The sequence below is a fragment of the Pleurodeles waltl genome, chromosome 10 (assembly GCF_031143425.1).
Source record: "Pleurodeles waltl isolate 20211129_DDA chromosome 10, aPleWal1.hap1.20221129, whole genome shotgun sequence".
Taxonomy (NCBI): domain Eukaryota; kingdom Metazoa; phylum Chordata; class Amphibia; order Caudata; family Salamandridae; genus Pleurodeles; species Pleurodeles waltl.
In genome coordinates this window covers 10537003-10563801 of record NC_090449.1, presented here as the reverse complement: position 1 = coordinate 10563801, position 26799 = coordinate 10537003, and the positions used below count along the sequence as shown (strand labels likewise).

Sequence of the window (26799 nt, the reverse complement as noted above, 5' to 3'; positions counted from 1 at the left end):
GCGGGCGCCCTTTTGTCTTCCAGCCTCAAAACTTTGCAGAAGTTTCTAAACTTTTACTTGTTATAAAAAGAAGAGCCGAGCAGCACCCCCGTGGCCCCCGGAGGGACCCCCGCCCTCGGCATCTGGAGAGGCGTCTATTTTGGGGTCCGGTTCCCCACGCTGAGGGTTGACGGATCTCCCGGTTCCTGGCGGAGCCCGGATCTGGGGGTTCGGGAGCGGGTCCTGGACGGGGGGGTCTGGAGCCAGTGGGGAGGGAGCTCCTTCCTGCAGGGATTGGGGGGCTGGAAATTAAAGAGGGGGCGGTACCGAGGCGGGTGACCGCAGGCGCCACCGGGAGAGGAGGACACGAGGGCAGGACAGGAGGTGGGGGAGCCGGAGGACCAGAGGCAGGGCCTGAGAACCGGAGACAGGGGACTGAGAACCGGAGACTGAGAACCGGAGACAGGGCCTGAGAACTGGAGACAGGGGAAGGAGAACCGGAGACAGGGGCCTGAGGACCAGAGACAGGGCCTGAGACCCTGAGACAGGGGCCTGAGAACCGAAGACAGGGGCCTGAGGACCAGAGACAGGGGCCTGAGGACCAGAGACAGGGGCCTGAGGACCAGAGACAGGGGCCTGAGACCCTGAGACAGGGGCCTGAGACCCTGAGACAGGGGCCTGAGACCCTGAGACAGGGGCCTGAGAACCGAAGACAGGGGCCTGAGGACCAGAGACAGGGGCCTGAGGACCAGAGACAGGGCCTGAGACCCTGAGACAGGGGCCTGAGAACCGGAGACAGGGGCCTGAGGACCAGAGACAGGGGCCTGAGACCCTGAGACAGGGGCCTGAGACCCTGAGACAGGGGCCTGAGAACCGGAGACAGGGGCCTGAGAACCGGAGACAGGGGACTGAGAACCGGAGACTGAGAACCGGAGACAGGGCCTGAGAACTGGAGACAGGGGAAGGAGAACCGGAGACAGGGGCCTGAGACCTAGAGACAGGGGCCTGGAGGACGAGAGGCAGGAGCCTGAGAACCGGAGGAGGACGAGAGACAGGAGCCTGAGAACCGGAGGAGGACCAGAGACAAGGGCCTGGAGGACCAGAGGAGGACCAGAGACAAGAGGATAAGAGACAGGGGCCTGGAGGACCAGATACAGGAGCCTGAGAACCAGGAGAGGACCAAAGACAGGGACCTGGACAGAAGAACCAGAGGAGAGACAAGGGAACCTGGCTGGAGAACCAGAGAAGAACCAGATATGGAGATTAAACAGAAGAACCAGAGGGGAAAGACAAGGGAGCACATTAGAGAACAATAAGAGAACCAGACTCGAGAGCCTGCACAGAAGCGCCATTGGGGCGCAGACCAGGGAACCGCGCTGGCGAACCAGGCACGAGGATATAGACAGTGGAGCCGGAAAGAGAACTAGACAAGGAAGCTCCGCAGGAGAACCAGGTGCAAGACCCTTGACGGTAGAACCAGAAAGGACAACTCGATAGAGAACTCCACTGGAGAACCAGGCAGAGCCAGAAGCAACAGGGTGGGCAGGAGAACCGGAGGGGAGCCGCAGAGAAGTGGAGCCCCTGAGGGACGACTGCCTGGGAAGTAGGACCTGGACCAGTTACAGGAACCTGGACAGTAGAACCGGAAAGGACAGCGAGACCAGTGAACGTAACTGAAGAACCAGACACAAGAGCCTGGGCAGGAGAACCAGGCAGAACCAGACACAAGAGCCTGGGCAGGAGCACCAGGCAGAACCAGACACAAGAGCCTGGGCAGGAGCACCAGGCAGAACCAGACACAAGAGCCTGGGCAGGAGCACCAGGCAGAACCAGACACAAGAGCCTGGGCAGGAGCACCAGGCAGAACCAGACACAAGAGCCTGGGCAGGAGCACCAGGCAGAACCAGACACAAGAGCCTGGGCAAGAGCACCAGGCAGAACCAGACACAGGGGCCTGGGCAGGAGAACCAGGCAGAACCAGACACAAGAGCCTGGGCATGAGAACCAGACACAAGAGCCTGGGCAGGAGAACCAGGCAGAACTAGACACAGGGGCCTGGGCAGGAGAACCAGGCAGAACCAAACACAAGAGCCTGGGCAGGAGAACCAGACACAAGAGCCTGGGCAGGAGAACCAGACACAAGAGCCTGGGCAGGAGCACCGGGCAGGAGACTAGGGCATGTAACTAAACGTCAGACGTGAAGAGTTTAATGAGGGACGGACCAGGAACAGAATAAGAGAACAGACCCGCGTTTACTGGATGAGGGAACCTGACCAGACAGGTGAACCAGAAACGGCACTGAGCGCGGCCTAGAGCCCCGGAGCGGGTAACCAGAAGTGGAGACCAGGCGTGAGGGCAGGAGTGAGCGCTAGGAGTGAGAGCCAGGCGGGAGAGACCAGGAGAGAGAGCCAGGCGGGAGAGACCAGGAGAGAGAGCCAGGCGGGAGAGACCAGGAGTGAGAGCCAGGCGGGAGAGACCAGGCGGGAGAGACCAGGAGTGAGAGACTAGGAGTGAGAGACTAGGAGTGAGAGCCAGGCGGGAGAGACCAGGAGAGAGAGCCAGGCGGGAGAGACCAGGAGTGAGAGCCAGGCGGGAGAGACCAGGAGTGAGAGCCAGGCGGGAGAGACCAGGAGTGAGAGCCAGGCGGGAGAGACCAGGTGGGAGAGCCAGGCGGGAGAGACCAGGAGTGAGAGACTAGGAGTGAGAGCCAGGCGGGAGAGACTAGGAGTGAGAGACTAGGAGTGAGAGCCAGGCGGGAGAGACCAGGAGAGAGAGCCAGGCGGGAGAGACCAGGAGTGAGAGCCAGGCGGGAGAGACCAGGAGTGAGAGCCAGGCGGGAGAGACCAGGAGTGAGAGACTAGGAGTGAGAGCCAGGCGGGAGAGACCAGGAGAGAGAGCCAGGCGGGAAAGACCAGGAGTGAGAGCCAGGCGGGAAAGACCAGGAGTGAGAGCCAGGCGGGAGAGACCAGGAGTGAGAGCCAGCCGGGAGAGACCAGGCGGGAGAGACTAGGAGTGAGAGCCAGGCGGGAGAGACTAGGAGTGAGAGCCAGGCGGGAGAGACTAGGAGTGAGAGCCAGGCGGGAGAGACTAGGAGTGAGAGCCAGGCGGGAGAGACCAGGAGTGAGAGCCAGGCGGGAGACCAGGAGTGAGCGCAGGAGTGAGAGCCAGGCGGGAGAGCTGGGCAGGAGGCCTGGAGGGAGCGAAGAATCTGGTTTGAGACCAAGATAGGGGAACCTGGAGGGAGCATTGACCAGGAGAAGGAGACCAGAGAACTGGTTGTGAAACACTATCAGGAGAACGCAAGAACCAGACGAGAGAGCGGCACAGCTGGGGAGAGAGGGGCAGCCATGAGAGCTTACACCGCACGACCAGGCCTCTGACACTGGGGAGCTGTGCACGACACTGGGGAGCTGTGCACGACACCGAGGAGCTGTGCACGACACCGAGGAGCTGTGCACGACACCGAGGAGCTGTGCACGACACCGAGGAGCTGTGCACGACACCGGGGAGCTGTGCACGACACCGAGGAGCTGTGCACGACACTGGGGAGCTGTGCACGACACTGGGGTGCTGTGCACAACACTGAGGAGCTGTGCACGACACTGGGGGGCTGTGCACAACACTGTGCATGACATTGTGCACGACACTGAGGAGGTGTGCACGACACTGAGGAGGTGTGCACGACACTGGGGAGCTGTGCACGACACTGGAGAGCTGTGTACGACACTGAGGAGCTGTGCACGACACAGGGGAGCTGTGCACGACACTAAAGATCTGTGCACAACACTGAGGAGGTGTGCTGTGCACGACACTGAGGAGGTGTGCACGACACTGGGGAGCTGTGCACGACACTGGGGAGCTGTGCACGACAATGGGGAGCTCTGCACGACACTGAGGAGGTGTGCACGACACTGGGGAGCTGTGCATGTCACCAAGGAGCTGTGCCAGTGGTGAGCTTTGACACCAGGGAGCTGTGCCACTGGTGAGCTGTGACACCAGGAATCTGTGCATGCCACCGGGGTGCTATGCCACCGGGGAGCTGTGCCACCGAGGAGCTGTGCATGACACCGAGGAGCTTTGACACCAGGGAGCTGTTACTGACACCAGGGAGCTGCAACCCTGGTGAGCTGTGACACCGAGGAGCTGTGCCTCTGACACAGGTACCACTGCCCCCTCTTGTTGTGACATCCCCCGGGCCGCAGGCGGCTGACAACGGGGAGCTGTGACTCTGGTGGTCTGTCGGACACCGCGGAGCTGTGACACCAGGGAGCTGTGACACAGAGGAGCTGTGCCTCTGCCCCCTCTTATTCTGACAGTCCCCGGGCCGCAGGCGGTGACACCGGGAGAAAGGATGCTATTTTGGGACAGTTGCTGACGTTTCCTGTCCCGGGGGGCTCCCTGCGCCCCGGTAGTCGGAGTGACACCCTGTATGCGCTGCCTTTAAAGCACGGACATCTCTTATCAAATAGTGACTGAGGCGTCGAGGCGCTGGACCAGACATCGAGGCGCTAGGCCAGGCACCAAGTATAACTGGTTGGCGCAGGCGGCGCTACAGCCCACCCGGCCCTGCTGTGGGGGTCCTTTGGAGCGCACGCCAGCTCTGGTTCCCCACTATATTTCTGGGCGCGCACCCCGGTGCTCAGGTGCCATGGGCCCCCCATCTGTGCAAGGATTTCGCCATAGACACCCCCTGGGCCAGGAGATGACCTGTCAAGGCCCCGCCCTGGACTGACCACTGATCCAGACCCCTGACCTTGGCACCCCCAAACCTGACCAGGAGCTGCCGTGACCTCTGACCCGGCCACCCATCACCACCTCATGTCCATGGAGCTCTTGGCCTGCCGGCTGGTGCGGTGCCTACCGGGCCCTTTCAGCCTGGACACTGGGGGGGCATCTGTGACACTGGGGGGTGCCTTTGGACGCCAGGACCTACTCTGATTCTGGTGGTGTTTGTGCCCCCCACAAAGGATGCAGGTGAACAGCCCACGGAGGATGGCACCGGTGACCTGCCCCCCTGCCAGCCCCACCGAGCACCGGGCCAGGGCCCCCCACCACCGCCCGCCAGAGGGGCCCCCTCCCGCGCCCCCGCCGCACAGACCAGGTAAGGCTGCAAGCTTCCTAGAACCAGCGGCATTAAACATTGTGAGTAGGGTGGCCATGCTCCCCGAATCTGCCGGGACTGTCCCGGGTTTTCACCAGCGCTCCTGACAGATTTCGGGAAATTTTAGCTCATGTACTGATTTCTAAAGAGTGTCGCCTGAATTAGCTGGGAAGTGATTTATTTTTCTTTTTATTTCCAAAGCAGAGATACTTAGCAGGTGTTATCAGAAAGCAGTTTAATTAACAGGCATTGCACTGGCTTTAAAAAAATTATTTTATGTTCCTGCTCTGCGCCCCTTCCCATGAGTGCTGTCACTCTGTGCCCTGGGTTGAAGTACAGTTTTGGACCCAGCCATATGCGAATCCGTCTTGACCCTGCTCCCCATGGGAACAGTCCAGCCCGAACTGCCAGGCCAGGTCCTCCCTGGACCGGAAACAAGCATCCTGGGACCGGTTTCAGGGTATCACCCTTCACCAGCCAGGCTAGCTGGAATCCAGTGGCACACTGAGCACGGGACCCACGTGTGGCCACGCCTTAGCCACTTAGGGTGCAAATAGCAACACCACAAAATATTCATGACAAAGGGGAGCGTCTGACACGTGTTTCGCTCAAGCTGAGCCAGCCCACACCTTTCCCAAGGTAAAATATTATTATAATAAACCGTCTCTAGCCCCCTCTCATGGGCAGCAGGTTCTAGGGTGTGGGACTGGGGTGTCCCTCCTCCTGGGCCAGTCACCTAGGGGCCTGTCCTTTGGATGTCGCAGCCAAGACCCCGGGCTTGGTCCTTGTGACCCCTGGAGCTGCCTTTGCGACCCCTGGCCTCAGAGGTGGCATATTCAGTGCCAGGGACACAGGTGCAGCCCCCCCCCCCTATCGACATTGGTCGGAGCCTCCACTCTCTTTGTTTTATGTCAAAATGTATTACACTAATAGTGAACAATAAAGTATTATTCACTATTAGTGCAATACAGATGGGCACAGTTAGCTGCAATATGCCCTTCCATGGCAGCTGAGGTGAGTAAGAATGCTTTTAGATGTATGCTGTGTGTGCTTGAAGGTGTGGGTTTATGTGAGAGTGTGTGTGTAAGGTTATATTTGTGTGGATGGGTAACTGTGTGAGTGAAAGTGGAGGCCCAAGGGCGCGTGGTGTCACTTCCGCCCCTGGCATTTGGGTGAATTGACGTCCACCCCGCCACCATCCATGGTGAAGTTTGTTCTTCTTCAAGTCCTTTGAGGGTCCCTGTGACCCCCAACGGGCGTGACCTTTGCCCTGCACTGCAATGGATGCCCCAGGGCACCTGAGGAAGCCGAGCTGGTGGGTTGGTTTATTCCGAGCGAAACACGTGTCCGATGGTACCAGTGTCTGGGCGACACTGCTGTGTCCGGCGTTTAAAAGGATCTGTCCAGGGGCTTTCTGAATAGTTTTGTCTTAGAGAGGCCTTATTGCTTTGTGCACTCAGCAATGTATCTGTTTTCCATGTAGCGCCTAGTAGCAGAGTCTACTATTTCACTGCACAGAGCAGGAGGTGCCATTAGACAAACTAAACTGCACTCGTTTTTATAAAAAACGAAAGATTGCAAAGGTGATTCGGGCCTGCCGGGCTCAGAACCTCAGCAGCGCGTGCATTAACCCAGTGGGGTCTTTTATGGAGGCTGGAAGCTGTGTCTGTTGGTTGCACTCAGTCCTTAGCTCATTCATCTAAAGTACTCATTCTGCACAGTACTCTTCGCACACCCAGCCCCTGCTTAGGTTTTCACCCCCCCCCCCCCCCCAGACACATACACACCAGGTGAGGCTGCTGTGCTCACAACCCCCTGCAGGGGGCGGCAGCACAGGGCTCCTGAGCAGATGCTGGACCGGATATTACCGCCGGAAGTGGGGGGCAGGATTAAAAGTAAACCGAAAAGCTTCAGTCCTACATTTATGTCTCACCTGCCTCGGTTTTTACTTCTCCAAGTCTGGTCACCCCGAGCAGCATGGGGGTGCACCCTGTGTGACGCCGCGGAGCTCCTCAAAGGGGGGCAGGACCCCGAAACTTCACTGCGAGGACGCCACACACTGAATCCTCGACACAAAATTAGCTGCATCCTAAAGCAGTGTTGTTATGTTGTGTTTTATTTGAAATTCGATGAAATGAAAACAGTGACACGTCACCCCACGGATCCGTGTCACTGCCCCCGACTTTTATCCTCTTCACTCAGTGCGTCTCCGCCCACCTTGAAAGGTACTCATTCATTCCTCGACAACAATATTCCTCTTTGTGGAACCCCACAATCCCTGGCTTCCAGTGTCAGCGGTTGTCGCAACAAAGAGCCTCGCTGACTATTGCCATGTCCTGCCATATAATCCATCACACGCTAGCGCCTCAAGCCTTGCCAAGCGCTTCATGCCCCACTAGATCGCAGGACTTGGAGGGGCGCTTGCGAACTGTTTTCAGTTTAATCTTCAGGCCCCAGAAGTATGTGCAACAACCTTAATCTCTCCATCATGGGACTAAGGCCCCCCCCCCCCCCCTCACTGGATAGTTATGTGTTCTGCTTTTTAGTGATCTGGGGAGAATGCCTCTGGCTCTGGTTCAGCTGCCCCAATCCTAGGGCGCTGGCACCAACCATCGATTTATTCTTCAGTTTCATGTCAAATAGTCTCTAAATACTTGTTTCTTTTTTCGTTATTTCGAAATAAGTTGTTTGTTGCTGACTCAGATTGAACTCTCCCCATTGCTCAACAATTTTGTTAGCAATGTTTTCCACAAAGGTTGTGTAGTATTCATCCAGGTCCACAGCCAATCTCAACTGGTGAAACCTGCTTTTCTCTTTTCTCTGGGGTTAGCCATGCATCTATCAGGCTGTTCAATGCTCTCAGCAAGACTTCTTCATGCTCCTTTTCTCTTCCCCTCCCTACACCAAGATGTCTTCTTAGAGGAGGTGTACTTGTGAGTGCCCCTTGAAAATGTTTAATATTAGCTTCTGAAAGATGCTGGTGGTAGACGTCAACCAAATGATAGAAGAGTAAATTCAGTCACATCCAATGTGATAAAAGCCGTCCATGCCTTGGAAGAGGGATGTAAACTAATGTATTGAGATGCAGATTATAAATCGAGACACACGGGAATCTTTGCTCGGTTGATTACCAGTACCAATTAATTTGTGGAACTTATCCATGACCGTGTTTTGATTTTAAACTCTTGAGATCCACACAAAACCTACAATGTCCATCACCTTTTTTCATAAACATGAATAGCGAAAACCATTCCGATATGTCAGCAGGACTTAGAACATGGTACTCACCACCTCATTTTGCATTCCCCTCACTAGCACTGAAATTCATCTGAAACCATGTCTGAATATTATGGCTCCCTCTCGAAATATAATTTTGTCAACTTTCCCCCCCGATTTAGACTTGTGAGTTCAGAGGGCACTTCATAATGACGATTAGACCACACCTTATTTGATTGACTTTATAATAAGTTATGAGAAGAGCCGCATTTCTAATTAATAGTGCAACTTGTGTTTTGTGAACAATGGTTGCTTCTTCTGGGCTTTGAAACAATTTAATAATGTATCAAAAGAGGAGCCCATGGTTATCAGTAATTTACTGACCGCTATGGGTTACCGTTCCCCGTGCTTCAACAAAAGGCATGCTGATACTCCAAGAATTTCTGGTGATGCACAGATCTTAGCACACTCACAAGAAATGAAATTTAAACAGTACTCTTAATGAGCTAATGAATTGTTTTACAAGTTCAGACTTAGCTACATTATTAAACACCGCTGACAGCGCTAGCTGCAGGTCACCGTTGCAACAGTCGAAGTGGATCCCTGCCAGAGTCCCTACTCTGTCGAGCACTCATAGAGGATGTTAGTGGGTTTCACACCTTCTTTGCTGGAGAATAGGGATTTAATAAAGTGTAGAGCGTACTGGAGCACTCAACCCTCTTTTACTAGACTTTACTTTGTGACCAGTGACGTAAGCCTTCCCTTTCACCTTACCCCCGTCATATCAATGCATGACCATACGCTGTCTAACAAACTGATTTCAGCATTTAGCTTCAGACTTTACAAATGGCATCGCAGTGCACGTGGAACCAATACTGACCTACTGTAAAGAAATGGCTCCCTGTTGCAGTTACCCCCCACTTTTTGCCTGATACTGATGATGACTTGACTGAGAAGTGTGCTGGGACCCTGCTAACCAGGCCCCAGCACCAGTGTTCTTTCACCTAAAATGTACCATTGTATCCACAATTGGCACAACCCTGGCACCCAGGTAAGTCCCTTGTAACTGGTACCCCTGGTACCAAGGGCCCTGATGCCAAGGAAGGTCTCTAAGGGCTGCAGCATGTCTTATGCCACCCTGGAGACCTCTCACTCAGCACAGACACACTGCTTGCCAGCTTGTGTGTGCTAGTGAGAACAAAACGAGTAAGTCGACATGGCACTCCCCTCAGGGTGCCATGCCAGCCTCTCACTGCCTATGCAAGTATAGGTCAGTCACCCCTCTAGCAGGCCTTACAGCCCTAAGGCAGGGTGCACTATACCATAGGTGAGGGTACCAGTGCATGAGCATGGTACCCCTACAGTGTCTAAACAAAACCTTAGACATTGTAAGTGCAGGGTAGCCATAAGAGTATATGGTCTGGGAGTTTGTCAAACACGAACTCCACAGCACCATAATGGCTACACTGAAAACTGGGAAGTTTGGTATCAAACTTCTCAGCACAATAAATGCACACTGATGCCAGTGTACATTTTATTGTAAAATACACCACAGAGGGCACCTTAGAGGTGCCCCCTGAAACTTAACCAACTATCTGTGTAGGCTGACTGGTTCCAGCAGCCTGCCACACTAGAGACATGTTGCTGGCCCCATGGGGAGAGTGCCTTTGTCACTCTGAGGCCAGTAACAAAGCCTGCACTGGGTGGAGATGCTAACACCTCCCCCAGGTAGGAGCTGTGACACCTGGCAGTGAGCCTCAAAGGCTCACCCCTTTGTCACAGCCCAGCAGGGCACTCCAGCTTAGTGGAGTTGCCCGCCCCCTCCGGCCACGGCCCCCACTTTTGGCGGCAAGGCTGGAGGGAACAAAGAAAGCAACAAGGAGGAGTCACTGGCCAGTCAGGACAGCCCCTAAGGTGTCCTGAGCTGAAGTGACTAACTTTTAGAAATCCTCCATCTTGCAGATGGAGGATTCCCCCAATAGGGTTAGGATTGTGACCCCCTCCCCTTGGGAGGAGGCACAAAGAGGGTGTACCCACCCTCAGGGCTAGTAGCCATTGGCTACTAACCCCCCAGACCTAAACACGCCCTTAAATTTAGTATTTAAGGGCTACCCTGAACCCTAGAAAACTAGATTCCTGCAACTACAAGAAGAAGGACTGCCCAGCTGAAAACCCCTGCAGCGGAAGACCAGAAGACGACAACTGCCTTGGCTCCAGAAACTCACCGGCCTGTCTCCTGCCTTCCAAAGATCCTGCTCCAGCGACGCCTTCCAAAGGGACCAGCGACCTCGACATCCTCTGAGGACTGCCCCTGCTTCGAAAAGACAAGAAACTCCCGAGGACAGCGGACCTGCTCCAAGAAAAGCTGCAACTTTGTTTCCGGCAACTTTAAAGAACCCTGCAAGCTCCCCGCAAGAAGCGTGAGACTTGCAACACTGCACCCGGCGACCCCGACTCGGCTGGTGGCGATCCAACACCTCAGGAGGGACCCCAGGACTACTCTGATACTGTGAGTACCAAAACCTGTCCCCCCTGAGCCCCCACAGCGCCGCCTGCAGAGGGAATCCCGAGGCTTCCCCTGACCGCGACTCTTTGAACCTAAAGTCCCGACGCCTGGGAGAGACCCTGCACCCGCAGCCCCCAGGACCTGAAGGACCGGACTTTCACTGGAGAAGTGACCCCCAGGAGTCCCTCTCCCTTGCCCAAGTGGAGGTTTCCCCGAGGAACCCCCCCCTTGCCTGCCTGCAGCGCTGAAGAGATCCCGAGATCTCTCATAGACTAACATTGCGAACCCGACGCTTGTTTCTACACTGCACCCGGCCGCCCCCGCGCCGCTGAGGGTGAAATTTCTGTGTGGACTTGTGTCCCCCCCCCGGTGCCCTACAAAACCCCCCTGGTCTGCCCTCCGAAGACGCGGGTACTTACCTGCAAGCAGACCGGAACTGGGGCACCCCCTTCTCTCCATTCTAGCCTATGCGTTTTGGGCACCACTTTGAACTCTGCACCTGACCGGCCCTGAGCTGCTGGTGTGGTGACTTTGGGGTTGCTCTGAACCCCCAACGGTGGGCTACCTTGGACCAAGAACTAAGCCCTGTAAGTGTCTTACTTACCTGGTTAACCTAACAAATACTTACCTCCCCTAGGAACTGTGAAAATTGCACTAAGTGTCCACTTTTAAAACAGCTATTTGTGAATAACTTGAAAAGTATACATGCAATTTTGATGATTTGAAGTTCCTAAAGTACTTACCTGCAATACCTTTCGAATGAGATATTACATGTAGAATTTGAACCTGTGGTTCTTAAAATAAACTAAGAAAAGATATTTTTCTATATAAAAACCTATTGGCTGGATTTGTCTCTGAGTGTGTGTACCTCATTTATTGTCTATGTGTATGTACAACAAATGCTTAACACTACTCCTTGGATAAGCCTACTGCTCGACCACACTACCACAAAATAGAGCATTAGTATTATCTCTTTTTGCCACTATCTTACCTCTAAGGGGAACCCTTGGACTCTGTGCATACTATTCCTCACTTTGAAATAGTGCATACAGAGCCAACTTCCTACACCTACGTTCAGCTTCCCTTAAACAAGCCCAGGGTCTCTACCTCTCCCACACATAGCGACCCTGCTCATATCCCCTAAGGTTCTCCTTCTAATCATGCAACTCTTCTATCTCCCGCCTCCCAGCAATACTTGCCATGTATCCTTCCTACCCGCACCTGCGACTGTCCTTGGAGACAGCTGAGCAGCCAGTAATCCAGAGCTTAATTTGAGCCAGTGGTTTCCAGTGCTCGGCACCACCACCTTATTGTCAACATCAGGACTTATGACAGCTGTCGCACAGTGGTGCTGTTTGTCTAATATTTTGATGAGCACAACAGTTGTTTAATAAGTCAATATACATTAAAAGGACTATTATCTGCCACCAAAGATATAAACAGGGCAACTAGAATTATGTGACAGATGAGGTCCAATTTATGCGGCAAAATTGAGTCAATTATGCAGCACGAAAAGGCAAATTATACAGTATAACGTGGGACATTTAGTAATAGTATCACTTCATTATTTTGTCATTTTTAAACTTGGTAACGCTGTCTTGGCATTAGTTGCAGTTTATTAGCACCAGTTCAATACCCAAAGCAGTGACCTGTCAGTAGTGACCTGTCATCAGTGGTGCATCACAGTCGGGTGTCAGACGTGTTGTGTCTGTCAGCCATGCCATGGTGTATCAGCCGTGGTGTGTCAGCAGAGGTCTGTCAGCAGTGACCGGTCAGCAATGGTGTGTCAGCAGTGACCTGTCAGCCATGGTGTGTCAGCAGTGGCCTGTCAGCAGTGGGTTGTCAGTAGTGGCCTGTCAGCAGTGGTGTGTCAGTAGTGACCTGTCAGCAGTAGGTTGTCAGCTGTGACCTGTCAGCAGTGGGTTGTCAGCAGAGACCAGTCAGCAGTGGCCTGTCAGCAGTGGGTTGTCAGCAGTGGCCTGTCAGCAGTGGGTTGTCAGCAGAGATCGGTCAGCAGCGGTGTGTCAGCAGTGACCTGTCAGCAGTGGCCTGTCATCAGTGGCCTGTTAGTAGTGGTGTATCAGCAGTGACCTGTCAGCAGTGACCTGTCAGCAGTGACCTGTCAGCAGTGGGTTGTCAGCTGTGACCTGTCAGCAGTGGGTTGTCAGCAGAGACCGGTCAGCAGTGGTGTGTCAGCAGTGGCCTGTCAGTAGTGGTGTATCCGCAGAGGCCTGTCAGCAGTGACCTGTCAGCAGTGGCCTTCTGCAGAGGCCTGTCAGCAGTGACCTGTCAGCAGTGGCCTTCTGCAGAGGCCCGTCAGTAGTGACCTGTCACCAGTGGGTTGTCAGCAGAGACCGGTCAGCAGTGGTGTGTCAGCTGTGACCTGTCAGCAGTGGGTTGTCAGCAGAGACCGGTCAGCAGTGGTGTGTCAGCAGTGACCTGTCAGCAGTGGGTGCTCAGCACTGACCTGCCAGCAGTGGGTTGTCAGCAGAGACCGGTCAGCAGCGGTCTGTCAGCAGTGGCCTGTCAGCAGTGGCCTGTCAGTAGCGGTGTATCAGCAGTGGCCTTCAGCAGTGACCTGTCAGCAGTGGCCTTCTGCAGAGGCCTGTCAGCAGTGGGTTGTCAGCAGAGACCGGTCAGCAGTGGGTTGTCAGCAGAGACCGGTCAGCAGTGGTGTGTCAGCAGTGGGTTCTCAGCAGTGACCTGCCAGCAGTGGGTTGTCAGAATAGACCGGTCAGCAGCGGTGTGTCAGCAGTGACCTGTCAGCAGTGGCCTTCTGCAGAGGCCTGTCAGCAGTGGCCTTCAGCAGTGACCTGTCAGCAGTGGGTTCTCAGCAGTGACCTGCCAGCAGTGGGTTGTCAGCAGAGACCGGTCAGCAGCGGTGTGTCAGCAGTGACCTGTCAGCAGTGGCCTTCTGCAGAGGCCGGTCAGCAGTGGTGTGTCAGCAGAGATCGGTCAGCAGTGGTGTGTCAGCAGTGACCTGCCAGCAGTGGGTTGTCAGCAGAGACCGGTCAGCAGCGGTGTGTCAGCAGTGACCTGTCAGCAGTGGTGTGTCAGCAGAGACCGGTCAGCAGTGGTGTGTCAGCAGAGACCGGTCAGCAGTGGGTTGTCAGCAGAGACCGGTCAGCAGTGGGTTGTCAGCAGAGACCGGTCAGCAGTGGTGTGTCAGCAGTGACCTGTCAGCAGTGGGTTCTCAGCAGTGACCTGCCAGCATTGGGTTGTCAGCAGAGACCGGTCAGCAGCGGTGTGTCAGCAGTGACCTGTCAGCAGTGGCCTTCTGCAGAGGCCTGTCAGCAGTGGCCTTCAGCAGTGACCTGTCAGCAGTGGGTTCTCAGCAGTGACCTGCCAGCAGTGGGTTGTCAGCAGAGACCGGTCAGCAGCGGTGTGTCAGCAGTGACCTGTCAGCAGTGCCTTCTGCAGAGGCCGGTCAGCAGTGGTGTGTCAGCAGAGACTGGTCAGCAGTGGTGTGTCAGCAGTGACCTGTCAGCAGTGGCCTGTCAGCAGTGGGTTGTCAGCAGAGACCGGTCAGCAGTGGGTTGTCAGCAGAGACCGGTCAGCAGTGGTGTGTCAGCTGTGACCTGTCAGCAGTGACCTGCCAGCAGTGGGTTGTCAGCAGAGACCGGTCAGCAGTGGGTTCTCAGCAGTGACCTGCCAGCAGTGGGTTGTCAGCAGAGACCGGTCAGCAGCGGCGTGTCAGCAGTGACCTGTCAGCAGTGCCTTCTGCAGAGGCCGGTCAGCAGTGGTGTGTCAGCAGAGACTGGTCAGCAGTGGTGTGTCAGCAGTGACCTGTCAGCAGTGGCCTGTCAGCAGTGGGTTGTCAGCAGAGACCGGTCAGCAGTGGGTTGTCAGCAGTGGGTTGTCAGCAGAGACCGGTCAGCAGTGGTGTGTCAGCTGTGACCTGTCAGCAGTGACCTGCCAGCAGTGGGTTGTCAGCAGAGACCGGTCAGCAGTGGGTTGTCAGCAGTGGGTTGTCAGCAGAGACCGGTCAGCAGTGGTGTGTCAGCAGTGACCTGTCAGCAGTGGGTTCTCAGCAGTGACCTGCCAGCATTGGGTTGTCAGCAGAGACCGGTCAGCAGCGGTGTGTCAGCAGAGACCTGTCAGCAGTGGCCTTCTGCAGAGGCCTGTCAGCAGTGGCCTTCAGCAGTGACCTGTCAGCAGTGGGTTCTCAGCAGTGACCTGCCAGCAGTGGGTTGTCAGCAGAGACCGGTCAGCAGCGGTGTGTCAGTAGTGACCTGTCAGCAGTGCCTTCTGCAGAGGCCGGTCAGCAGTGGTGTGTCAGCAGAGACTGGTCAGCAGTGGTGTGTCAGCAGTGACCTGTCAGCAGTGGGTTGTCAGCAGAGACCGGTCAGCAGTGGGTTGTCAGCAGTGGGTTGTCAGCAGAGACCGGTCAGCAGTGGTGTGTCAGCAGTGACCTGCCAGCAGTGGGCTGTCAGCAGAGACCGGTCAGCAGTGGGTTGTCAGCAGTGGGTTGTCAGCAGAGACCGGTCAGCAGTGGGTTGTCAGCAGAGACCGGTCAGCAATGGACCCCCCAGGGACAGGAGCCGTCGGTCGTCCTCGGACGGGGTCTTTCACCAGCTGCAATATTCACTATTGTTCTCCAGGTTGCCCCACAGGGCGTGTGTAGCAAGCAGGAGTAAAGCGCCTTACAGCTCCCCAGTGCCGCAGGTAGCGCTGTAAACACCAGACTTCATGTGACCCTTCCCAGCCTGCTGTCCCTGCCCGGGTGACGCGTTTGGCACGGGAACCAGAACCCAAGGACCAGTCAGAGATGTCACCTCACACTGAACATGTATGTATCCCAGCGCAGGTAACACACAGCTGACAAGTCTCCCGGGTCCATGCGGGAGGCGATGCGCCAGTCTCGCTTTGATTTCTGGGAGTTGTAGTCCTGTTGTATTAAGGAATTAACAAGACTACAGGTCCTAGGATTGAAAGAAAACAGATTACGCGTGGACCTGGGAGACGCAGGGCTGGTACCTGAGATGCTACAGTTAAATGCAAAATAAAGTGGGTCTTAGCGGCTTCCGGTTCAGAGGTGCGGCTCTAAGCAGCTTCATAGCGCTTAGACCACAGGGCGCTATAATTAGCATACTGTGGTGGGGTACTGTATCTGGCGACCACTGGTGCTCAGCAGTCTCTGGCCACTGCCTCCCCCCCTCAGTCCACAGATGGTGGGTCCCAGACTCGAGCCTCAGGGTTGAGTTGGGGGCCCTGTGACCCCCTGTGACAGGACCACTGTCGGGGTGACCTGAGTCAGCTGCCCCTCGTCGGATCAGGCGGTGCTGGGCTCCGGCATAGTGCCTAGCTAGAGTCTGCTGGAAGGGCTGAACTCTAGGCGCCTGCTGGTGGGGAGTTGTCACGGCTGGGGCGCTCCTCGGATATAGTCCCCCTGGTAGCAGAGGAAACGGGGTGCCCTGGGCTCCCACAAAGTCCGACAGGCCAGGGGCGATGCAGGCTCGCACTGACTGGGCTTTGTGAGCCTGGCTATCAATGGTGCGGCTGGTGCAACTGCACCGGGGCCTAGAAGCCTCAGGGAGGGGGCTGTTGAACCCAGATTATACGCGGTCTGTATGTGTGTGAGTGTATGTGTCTGTATGTGTGTGTGAGCGAATGTGTCTGTGTGTGTGAGTGTGTGTGTGAGCGAATGTGTGAGTGAATGTGTGTGTCTGTATGTAAGTATGTGTGGGTTAATGTGTGTGTATCTATTTGTGAGTGAATGTGTATATGTGAGTGAATGTCGATGTATGTGAGTGAATGTAAAGATGAAATGGCGTGTGACGTCACTTCCGCTACCCCTGCAGTTTGGTGAATTGCCCTCCATGCCACCAAGAGGGACCCATTGAGGTTGCAGGGAGCTCCCCCATGCGGCTCATTTCGAGGTGCTTGGACGCAGTCCTGGGTCCCTGGGCGGTCAGTGAGCAAGCGCCAGAGGGGGTTCACACTCAGGCGAGGCGCTATGTGGAACCTCATTGTGAAGGAGCGGGGGTTGAAGCGACCTTCACTGCCAGCAGCCGGTGACGCGCTGCAGGACCGGGGTTGGGGGGGGCTGCGTGTGTTGAAAGAATCCGCCATCACTGCATTATTCAGGTTGCCCCCCCCCCCACAAGTGCAGCTGCATGCAGCAGCCTGCCGGGCTGTGATTGGCTGACAGACCTGTTATTAGCTGAGTAAATTCCCGGGCGTGGGGATCGTTACCCAGCAGAAGGAATAAACACTTACATAGCGCTTTATGGTCCCTGCGAGACTTCAGATCGCTGCAAGTGACGGGGACATAAAGGGGTGGACGCGTGAGGTGGGAGTGGGGGTTACATTGTGTACCTTATTGGTCTCCATAGCGCTTAGATCTCTCACAGGCGGCTTGGCACCGTCGCAGGGGGTGCACCAGTGCCCCCATCTACCACGACTGAGAGCATCTGGGAAGCGCCGCTGAGAGACAGAGTAAAGCGCTGGGCAGCAGGGGCAGTTACACACCCTCAGGGGCAGGGCTGCCTTACCCCGCTACAGCTCGGGCACGGGTGTAAGTACTGGCACTGCCAGGTACCTGCCTCACGTGCCACCTCTCACCCCACAGTGGCCCAGATGGGGTATGAGGTCAGTGCCCAGGTGAGGGTCCCTGAGCCCCCTCCCTGCTCTGATGGGGGATGAGGGAAGAGCCCGAGCCAGGGTCTGTGAGCCCCCCCCCCCCCACGGGCTCTGATGAATGGTGAGGGTAGTACCCAGGTGAGGGCCTTAGAGCCCCACCCCTCACCTTCTCTGATGGATGATGCGGGCAGTGCCCAGGTGAGGGTCCCTGAGCCCACTCCCAGCCCTGCTGGGGGACGAGCCCGAGCCAGGGTCTGTGAGCCCCCCCCCCCCCCCACGAGCTCTGATGAATGGTGAGGGTAGTACCCAGGTGAGGGCCTTAGAGCCCCCCCCACCCCTCACCTTCTCTGATGGATGATGCGGGCAGTGCCCAGGTGAGGGTCCCTGAGCCCACTCCCAGCCCTGCTGGGGGACGAGCCCGAGCCAGGGTCTGTGAGCCCCCCCCCCCCCACGGGCTCTGATGAATGGTGAGGGTAGTACCCAGGTGAGGGCCTTAGAGCCCCCCCCCCCACCCCTCACCTGCTCTGATGGATGATGCGGGCAGTGCCCAGGTGAGGGTCCCTGAGCCCACTCCCAGCCCTGCTGGGGGACGAGCCCGAGCCAGGGTCTGTGAGCCTCCTCCCCCCCTCATTGATTATTGTAGATGGTGAAAGTAGTGCCCAGTTGAGGGCCTTAGTTCCCCTCCTCACCTGCTTTGATGGATGGTGAGGGCAGTGCCCAGGCTAGGGTCCCTGAACCCCCTCCCTGCTCTGATGGGGGATGAGGAAAGAGCCCGCGCCAGGGTCTGTGAGCCCCCCATTGGTTCTGATAGATAGTGAGAGTACTGCCCAGGTGACGGCCTTAGACCCCACCTCACCTACCCTGATGGATGAAGAGTGCAGTGCCCAGGTGAGACTCTCAGAACCCCCTCACCTTCAATGATGGATATGGAGGGCAGTGCCCAGGTGAGGGTTTCAGACCCCCTCCCCCCCCCGTCACCTGCTCTGATGGATGATGATGGCAGTGCTGTGCGGAGGGTCACAGAGCCCCCCCCCCCACCGTTCACCTGCCCTGATGGATGATTAGAGCAGTGCCCAGCTGAGAGTCTCAGACCCCCCCCCCCCCCATTTACCTGCCCTGATGGATGATGGGGGCAGTGCCCAGGTGAGCATCTCAGACCCCCCCTGGCTTGCTCTGATGGATGATGAGGGCAGTGCCCAGGTGGGAGTCTCAGACTTCCCCCCCACTTACCTGCCATGATGGATGATGAGGGCAGTGCCCTGGGAAGGGTCTCAGAGCCCCCCCTCACCTGCCCTGATGGATGATGGGAGCAGTGCCCAGGTGAGAGTCTCAGACCCCCCCGCCACTCACCTGCCCTGATGGATGATGGGGGCAGTGCCCCGGTGGGAGACTCAGACCCCCTCCCCGCAACTCACCTGCCCTGGTGGATGAAGAGGGCAGTGCCCAGCTGAGAGTCTCAGACCCCCCCCCCTCCCCATTTACCTGCCCTGTTGGATGATGGGGGCAGTGCCCAGGTGAGCATCTCAGACCCCCACTCTCTTGCCCTGATGGATGATGGGGGCAGTGCCCATGTGGGAGTCTCAGAGCCCCCCCCACTCACCTGTCCTGATGGATGATGAGGGCAGTGCCCTGGGGAGGGTCTCGGAGCCCCCCCCCGCACACCTGCCCTGATGGATGATGGGGCAGTGCCCAGGTGAGAGTCTCAGAGCTCTCTCATCTGCCCTCCCACAGCCCACGAAGGGCCGGTTCTACACGCTGGATGTTTGTAACATAACATTCCCAGCGCTGCGAGGACAGGAGGGTTCGAGGCGGAGCTGGACCTGACCTTTCCATCCACCTTCACTGTTTCACACGCGCCTCACGAGGCGCACCTTTTGTTTCACTTGTCTGTCTCAGTCCACGTGCAAGGCCTTCACCATCCAACGAGGAGGGTATTCCACTGGCCCCGCCCCTGGCAATCCTTCCTTCTAGGACCAGTCTGATGTCCTGGCAGTTGGTAACCTAGGCGGTTGCCTAGTCTTGCCTTGCCCCAGCTCTGGCTGTTTCTGGTCTTGACCATTGCCATCAATGTGTGGTCTCTTTAGAGCTCTCAGTAAATCTCCCTCTCCCCCCTGCTGGGCGAGCGTCTCATTTCAGGGTGTCAGGATTGGGCTCCTGTCCCATGTTGGGTTTATGGTCTCACCATTTAGCCAGAACTCTACTCTCCCGCTTAGCTGGGCTGTCTCAGGCACATCTCATGATCTCATTAAAGGGAAAGCCTTATCTCGTGGATTTACCATTGAGCCTGGTCTAACTCTTAGGTGGGTAGTCTGTCTCATTTTATGGTCTCAGGCTGGTAGTCTTGTCTCGTGGTCTCGCCATTTGATCGGTAGTCTCGTCTCATGGTCTCAAGTTGGGTAGGTAGTCTGTCTCATCTCATAGTCTCACCATTGGGCAGATAGTTTAATCTCATGGTTTTATCATTGGACAGATAGTTTTGTCTCATGGTCTCATCGTTGGACAGATGCTTTCATCTCATGGTCTTACCACTGGACAGATAGTTTCATCTCATGCTCACATCTCTGGACAGATAGTTTCATTTTATGGTCTTATCACTGGACAGATAGTTTCATCTCATCGTCTCGTCGTTGGACAGATAGTTTCATCTCATAGTCTCATTGTTGGACTGATACTTTCATCTCATACTCTCATCGTTGGACAGGCAGTTTCATCTCATGGTCTCATTGTTAAACAGATTGTTGCATCTCATAGTTGGGCAGATAGTCATCTCTCATGGTCTCATCTTCGGACAGATAGTTTAATCTCACATTCTCATCATTGGACAAATAGTTGCATCTCATGGTCACATCGTTGGGCAGATAGTTTCATCTCATGGTCTCATCGTTGAACAAATAGTTGCATGTCCTGGTCCCGTCGTTGGACAGATAGTTTAATCTCAGGTTCTCATTGTTGGACAGTTTCACCTCATGGCCTCATCGTTGGGCAGATAGTTTCATCTCAGGGTCTCTTAGTTTGGCAGATAGTTTCATCTCATGGTCTCATCACTGGACAGTTTTGTCTCATGGTCTCATCATTGGACAGACAGTTCATCTCATGGTCTCATCACTGGACAGATTGTTTCATCTCATGGCCTCATCATTAGGCAGATAGTTTTATCGCAGGATTAGGTAGATAGTTTCATCTCATGGTCTTATCGTTGGACAAATAGTTGCATCTCCTGGTCTCATCGTTGGACAAATATTTTTGTGTCATGTTTTCGTCATTGGACGGAGAGTTTCATCTCAAAGCCTCATAGTTGGCCAAATAGTTTCATTTCATGGTCTCATCGTTGGACATATAGTTTCATCTCATGAGCTCATAATTGGACAGATAATTCCATCTCAGGGTCTCATAGTTAAGGAGATCATTTTTTCTCATCATTAGACAGATAGTTCCATCTCATGGTCTCACCATTGGGCAGATAGTTTTATCTCATAGACTCATTGTTGGACAGATAGTTTCATCTCATGGTCTAATTTTTGGACGCTAGTTTAATCTCAGGGTCTCATAGTTAAGCAGGTAGTTTCATCTCATGCTCTCATCATTGGACAGTGTTTTATCTCATGGTCTCATCACTGGACAGAGTTTAATCTCAGGATCTCATCATTAGACAGATGGTTTCCTCTTATGGTCTCATCGATGGGCAGATGGTTTCATCTCATGGTCTTATCACTGAACAGATAGTTTCATCTCATGAAGCCATCATTGGCCAGATAGTTTCATCTTATGGTCTCATCGTTGGACAGATGGTTTCATCTCATGGTCTTATCACTGGACAGATAGTTTCATCTCATGGTCACATCCCTGGACAGATAGTTTCATCTTATGGTCTCATCGTTGGACATGTAGTTTCAGCTCATAGTCTCATTGTTGGACAGATAGTTTCATCTCATAGTTTAATCGTAGGACATAAAGTTTTGTTTCATGGTCTTATCGTTGGACAAACAGTTTCATCTCATGGTCTTATTGGTGGACAGATAGTTTCAGCTCATGGTCTCATCGTTTGACTCATACTTTCGTCTCATAGTTTCATCGTTGGACAGATAGTTTAATTTCAGAGTATCATAGTTAAGTAGGTAGTTTCATCACATGATCTCATCGTTGGACAGATAGTTTTGTTGCATGATCTCAGAGTTGGAGAGATAGTTTTATCTCCTGGCCTCATTGTTGGACAGATAGTTTAATCTCATGGCCTCATCGTTGGACAGATAGGTTTATCTCAGGATTGGACTGATAGTTTCCTCTTTTGGTCTCATCATTGGACAAATAGTTTCATCTCATGGTCTCATCGTTATACAGATAGTTTCATGTCATGTTCTCATCCTTGGACAGATAGTTTCATCTCATGGTCTCATAGTTGGACAGATAGTTTCATCTCATGGTCTCATTGTTGGACAGACAGTTTCATCTCCTGTTCTCATCATTGCACACATAGTTTAATCTCATGGCCTCATCAATGGACAGATAGTTTTATCTCAGGATTGGACAGATAGTTTCATCTTATGGTCTCACCATTGGGCAGATGGTTTCATCTCATGGTTTTACCACTGGACAAATAGTTTCATCTTACGGTCACATCCCTGGACAGATAGTTTGATCTCATGGTCTTATCATTGGACAGATAGTTTCATCTCATAGTCTCATCGTTGGACAGATAGTTTCATCTCATAGTCTCATTATTGGACTGATACTTTCATCTCATAGTCTCATCGTTGGACAGATAGTTTCATCTCATGGTCTCATTGTTGGACAGATTGTTGCATCTCATGGTCTTATTGATGGACAGTTAGTTTCAGCTCATGGTCTCATTGTTGGACTGATACTTTCATCTCATAGTCTCATCGTTGGACAGATGGTTTAATTTCAGGGTCTCATAGTTAAGCAGGTAGTTTCATCTCATGCTTTCATCATTGGACAGTGTTTCATCTCATGGTCTCATCACTGGACAGAGTTTAATCTCATGATCCCATCATTAGACAGATAGTTTCCTCTTATGGTCTCATCAATGGGCAGATGGTTTCATCTCATGGTCTTATCACTGGATAGATAGTTTCATCTCATGAAGCCATCATTGGCCAGATAGTTTCATCTTATGGTCTCATCGTTGGGCAGATGGTTTCATCTCATGGTCTTATCACTGGACAGATAGTTTCATCTCATGGTCACATCCCTGGACAGATAGTTTCATCTTATGGTCTCATCGTTGGACATGTAGTTTCAGCTCATAGTCTCATTGTTGGACAGATAGTTTCATCTCATAGTTTCATCGTAGGACATAAAGTTTTGTTTCATGGTCTTATCGTTGGACAAACAGTTTCATCTCATGGTCTTATTGGTGGACAGATAGTTTCAGCTCATGGTCTATCGTTTGACTGATACTTTCATCTCATAGTTTCATCGTTGGACAGATAGTTTAATTTCAGAGTATCATAGTTAAGTAGGTAGTTTCATCACATGATCTCATCGTTGGACAGATAGTTTTGTTGCATGGTCTCAGAGTTGGAGAGATAGTTTTATCTCCTGGCCTCATTGTTGGACAGATAGTTTAATCTCATGGCCTCATCGTTGGACAGATAGGTTTATCTCAGGATTGGACTGGTAGTTTCCTCTTTTGGTCTCATCATTGGACAAATAGTTTCATCTCATGTTCTCATCGTTGGACAGATAGTTTCATGTCATGTTCTCATCGTTGGACAGATAGTTTCATCTCATGGTCTCATAGTTGGACAGATAGTTTAATCTCATGGTCTCATAGTTGGACAGATAGTTTCATCTCATGGTCTCATTTTTGGACAGACAGTTTCATCTCCTGTTCTCATCATTGCACACATAGTTTAATCTCATGGCCTCATCAATGGACAGATAGTTTTATCTCAGGATTCGACAGATAGTTTCATCTTATGGCCTCACCATTGGCAGATGGTTTCATCTCATGGTTTTACCACTGGACAAATAGTTTCATCTTACGGTCACATCCCTGGACAGATAGTTTGATCTCATGGTCTTATCATTGGACAGATAGTTTAATCTCATAGTCTCATCGTTGGACAGATAGTTTCATCTCATAGTCTCATTATTGGACTGATACTTTCATCTCATAGTCTCATCGTTGGACAGACAGTTTCATCTCATGGTCTCATTGTTGGACAGATTGTTGCATCTCATGGTCTTATTGATGGACAGTTAGTTTCAGCTCATGGTCTCATTGTTGGACTGATACTTTAATCTCATAGTCTCATCGTTGGACAGATGGTTTAATTTCAGGGTCTCATAGTTAAGCAGGTAGTTTCGTCTCATGCTTTCATCATTGCACACATAGTTTAATCTCATGGCCTCATCAATGGACAGATAGTTTTATCTCAGGATTCGACAGATAGTTTCATCTTATGGCCTCACCATTGGCAGATGGTTTCATCTCATGGTTTTACCACTGGACAAATAGTTTCATCTTACGGTCACATCCCTGGACAGATAGTTTGATCTCATGGTCTTATCATTGGACAGATAGTTTAATCTCATAGTCTCATCGTTGGACAGATAGTTTCATCTCATAGTCTCATTATTGGACTGATACTTTCATCTCATAGTCTCATCGTTGGACAGACAGTTTCATCTCATGGTCTCATTGTTGGACAGATTGTTGCATCTCATGGTCTTATTGATGGACAGTTAGTTTCAGCTCATGGTCTCATTGTTGGACTGATACTTTAATCTCATAGTCTCATCGTTGGACAGATGGTTTAATTTCAGGGTCTCATAGTTAAGCAGGTAGTTTCGTCTCATGCTTTCATCATTGGACAGTGTTTCATCTCATGGTCTCATCACTGGACAGAGTTTAATCTCATGATCTCATCATTAGACAGATAGTTTCCTCTTATGGTCTCATCAATGGGCAGATGGTTTCATCTCATGGTCTTATCACTGGATAGATAGTGTCATCTCATGAAGCCATCATTGGCCAGATAGTTTCATCTTATGGTCTCATCGTTGGGCAGATGGTTTCATCTCATGGTCTTATCACTGGACAGATAGTTTCATCTCATGGTCACATCCCTGGACAGATAGTTTCATCTTATGGTCTCATTGTTGGACATGTAGTTTCAGCTCATAGTCTTATTGTTGGACAGATAGTTTCATCTCATAGTTTCATCGTTGGACATAAAGTTTCATTTCATGGTCTTATCGTTGGACAAACAGTTTCATCTCATGGTCTTATTGGTGGACAGATAGTTTCAGCTCATGGTCTCATCGTTTGACTGATACTTTCATCTCATAGTTTCATCGTTGGACAGATAGTTTAATTTCAGAGTATCATAGTTAGGCAGGTAGTTTCATCTCATGATCTCATCGTTGGACAGATAGTTTTGTTGCATGATCTCAGAGTTGGAGAGATAGTTTTATCTCCTGGCCTCATTGTTGGACAGATAGTTTCATCTCATGGCCTCATCGTTGGACAGATAGGTTTATCTCAGGATTGGACAGATAGTTTCATGTCATGTTCTCATCGTTGGACAGATAGTTTCATCTCATGGTCTCATAGTTGGACAGATAGTTTCATCTCATGGTCTCATAGTTGGACAGATAGTTTCATCTCATGGTCTCATTGTTGGACAGACAGTTTCATCTCCTGTTCTCATCATTGCACACATAGATTAATCTCATGGCCTCATCAATGGACAGATAGTTTTATCTCAGGATTGGACAGATAGTTTCCTCTCATGGTCTCATCGTTGGACATATAGTTTCATCTCATGAGCTCATCATTGGACAGATAGTTTCATCTTATGGTCTCACCATTGGGCAGATGGTTTCATCTCATGGTTTTACCACTGGACAAATAGTTTCATCTTATGGTCACATCCCTGTTTTATCTCCTGGCCTCATTGTTGGACAGATAGTTTCATCTCATGGCTTCATCATTGGACAGATAGGTTTATCTCAGGATTGGACTGATAGTTTCCTCTCATGGTCTCATCATTGGACAAATAGTTTCATCTCATGGTCTCATCGTTAGACAGATAGTTTCATGTCATGTTCTCATCATTGGACACATAGTTTTATCTCATGGTCTCATAGTTGGACAAATAGTTGCATTTCATGGTCTCCTAGTTGGACATATAGTTTCATCTCTCTATCTCATCATTGGACAGATAGTTTATTCTTATGGTTTCATCCCATGGTCTTATCGTTGGACAGATAGTTTCATCTCATGGTCTCATCATTTGACAGATAGTTTCATCCCATGGTCTCATTGTTGGACTGATAGTTTCATCTCATAGTCTCATCGTTGTATAGACCGTTTCATATCATGGTCTCATCGTTGGACAGTTTAATCTCAGGGTCTCATAGTTAGGCAGATAGTTTCATCTCATAGTCTCATCATTAGAAAGGTAGTTTCATCTCACGGTCTCACCGTTGGACAGATAGTTTCATCTCATAGACTCATTGTTGGACAGATAGTTTTATCTCATGGTCTCATCGGTGGACATTTAGTTTAATCTCATGGTCTCATTGTTGTACATGTAGCTTCAGCTCGTAGTCTCGTCATTGGACATGTAGTTTCAGCTCACTGTCATTGTTGGACAGATAGTTTCATCTCATGGTCTCATCATTGGGCAAATAGATGCTTCTTATGGTCTCATCATTGGACAGATTGCTTCATCTCATGGTCTCATTGTTGAGCAAGTATTCTTCTCTTATTGTCTCAGTGCTGGTTAGGTGATCTTACCTCATTGCTTCATCGTTGGGAGATACTCTGGTCTCTTGAACTCACAATTGGGCAGGCAGTCTTGTGGTATCACTGTCAGGCAGATAGTCTCAACCATGCGCAGCACATTGGGCAGTTGGCCTATTTTATGGTCCTGAGGATGGCTGAAATCGCTTCATTCATCCTGTTAGGGATTATTTTGTGCTGATGGGGTGTCCGTGCCCCTCCTTTGGCTGCTGGTTGTTTGTCCACAAGGTTTGTTCCCATGTCGCCCAGCAAATGCCTTTTTAGACCCCTCAGAGTTTTCCTTCCTTCTTGTGTGGTTTTGTTTCCTCCCTTTTATCTCCCTCTCAGGTAAGAACTTTAACGTTTTCACCTGGCATCACCCACCCAATGAGAGAGTAAGACTCACGATCCTGCCAACATTGGTAGTGGTGAACAAGCTGCCAATACGAAGCACCATAAAGATAGAAGCACTTCTATCAATGACCATTCAACAGGCAGTGCAGACTACCCGAAGCCTATTAGAGATTTGAGCACTGGTATCAATGACCATTCAACAAGCACCGTAGACTACCCGAAGTCTATTAGAGATACAAGCACCGCTATCAATGACCAGTCAACAAGCAGCGTAGACTACCCGAAGCTTATTAGAGATACAAGCACCGC

At 52.1% G+C, this 26799-nt stretch overlaps 1 protein-coding gene across 2 annotated transcripts in view; it reads left to right on the top strand.

The window, feature by feature from the left end:
• The first annotated feature begins 2725 nt into the window (after positions 1–2725).
• Positions 2726–26799, top strand: part of FGD1 (FYVE, RhoGEF and PH domain containing 1) — a 226642-nt gene continuing 202568 nt past the window's right edge. Inside the window, exon 1 of one of the 2 annotated variants that reach the window (XM_069209353.1) lies at positions 2726–5080. In XM_069209353.1, coding sequence (XP_069065454.1) covers positions 4948–5080 — 133 coding nt within the window. In that variant the 5' untranslated portion in view covers positions 2726–4947. The remainder of the gene's footprint in view (positions 5081–26799) is intronic. The other variant, XM_069209352.1, reaches the window with a different exon arrangement.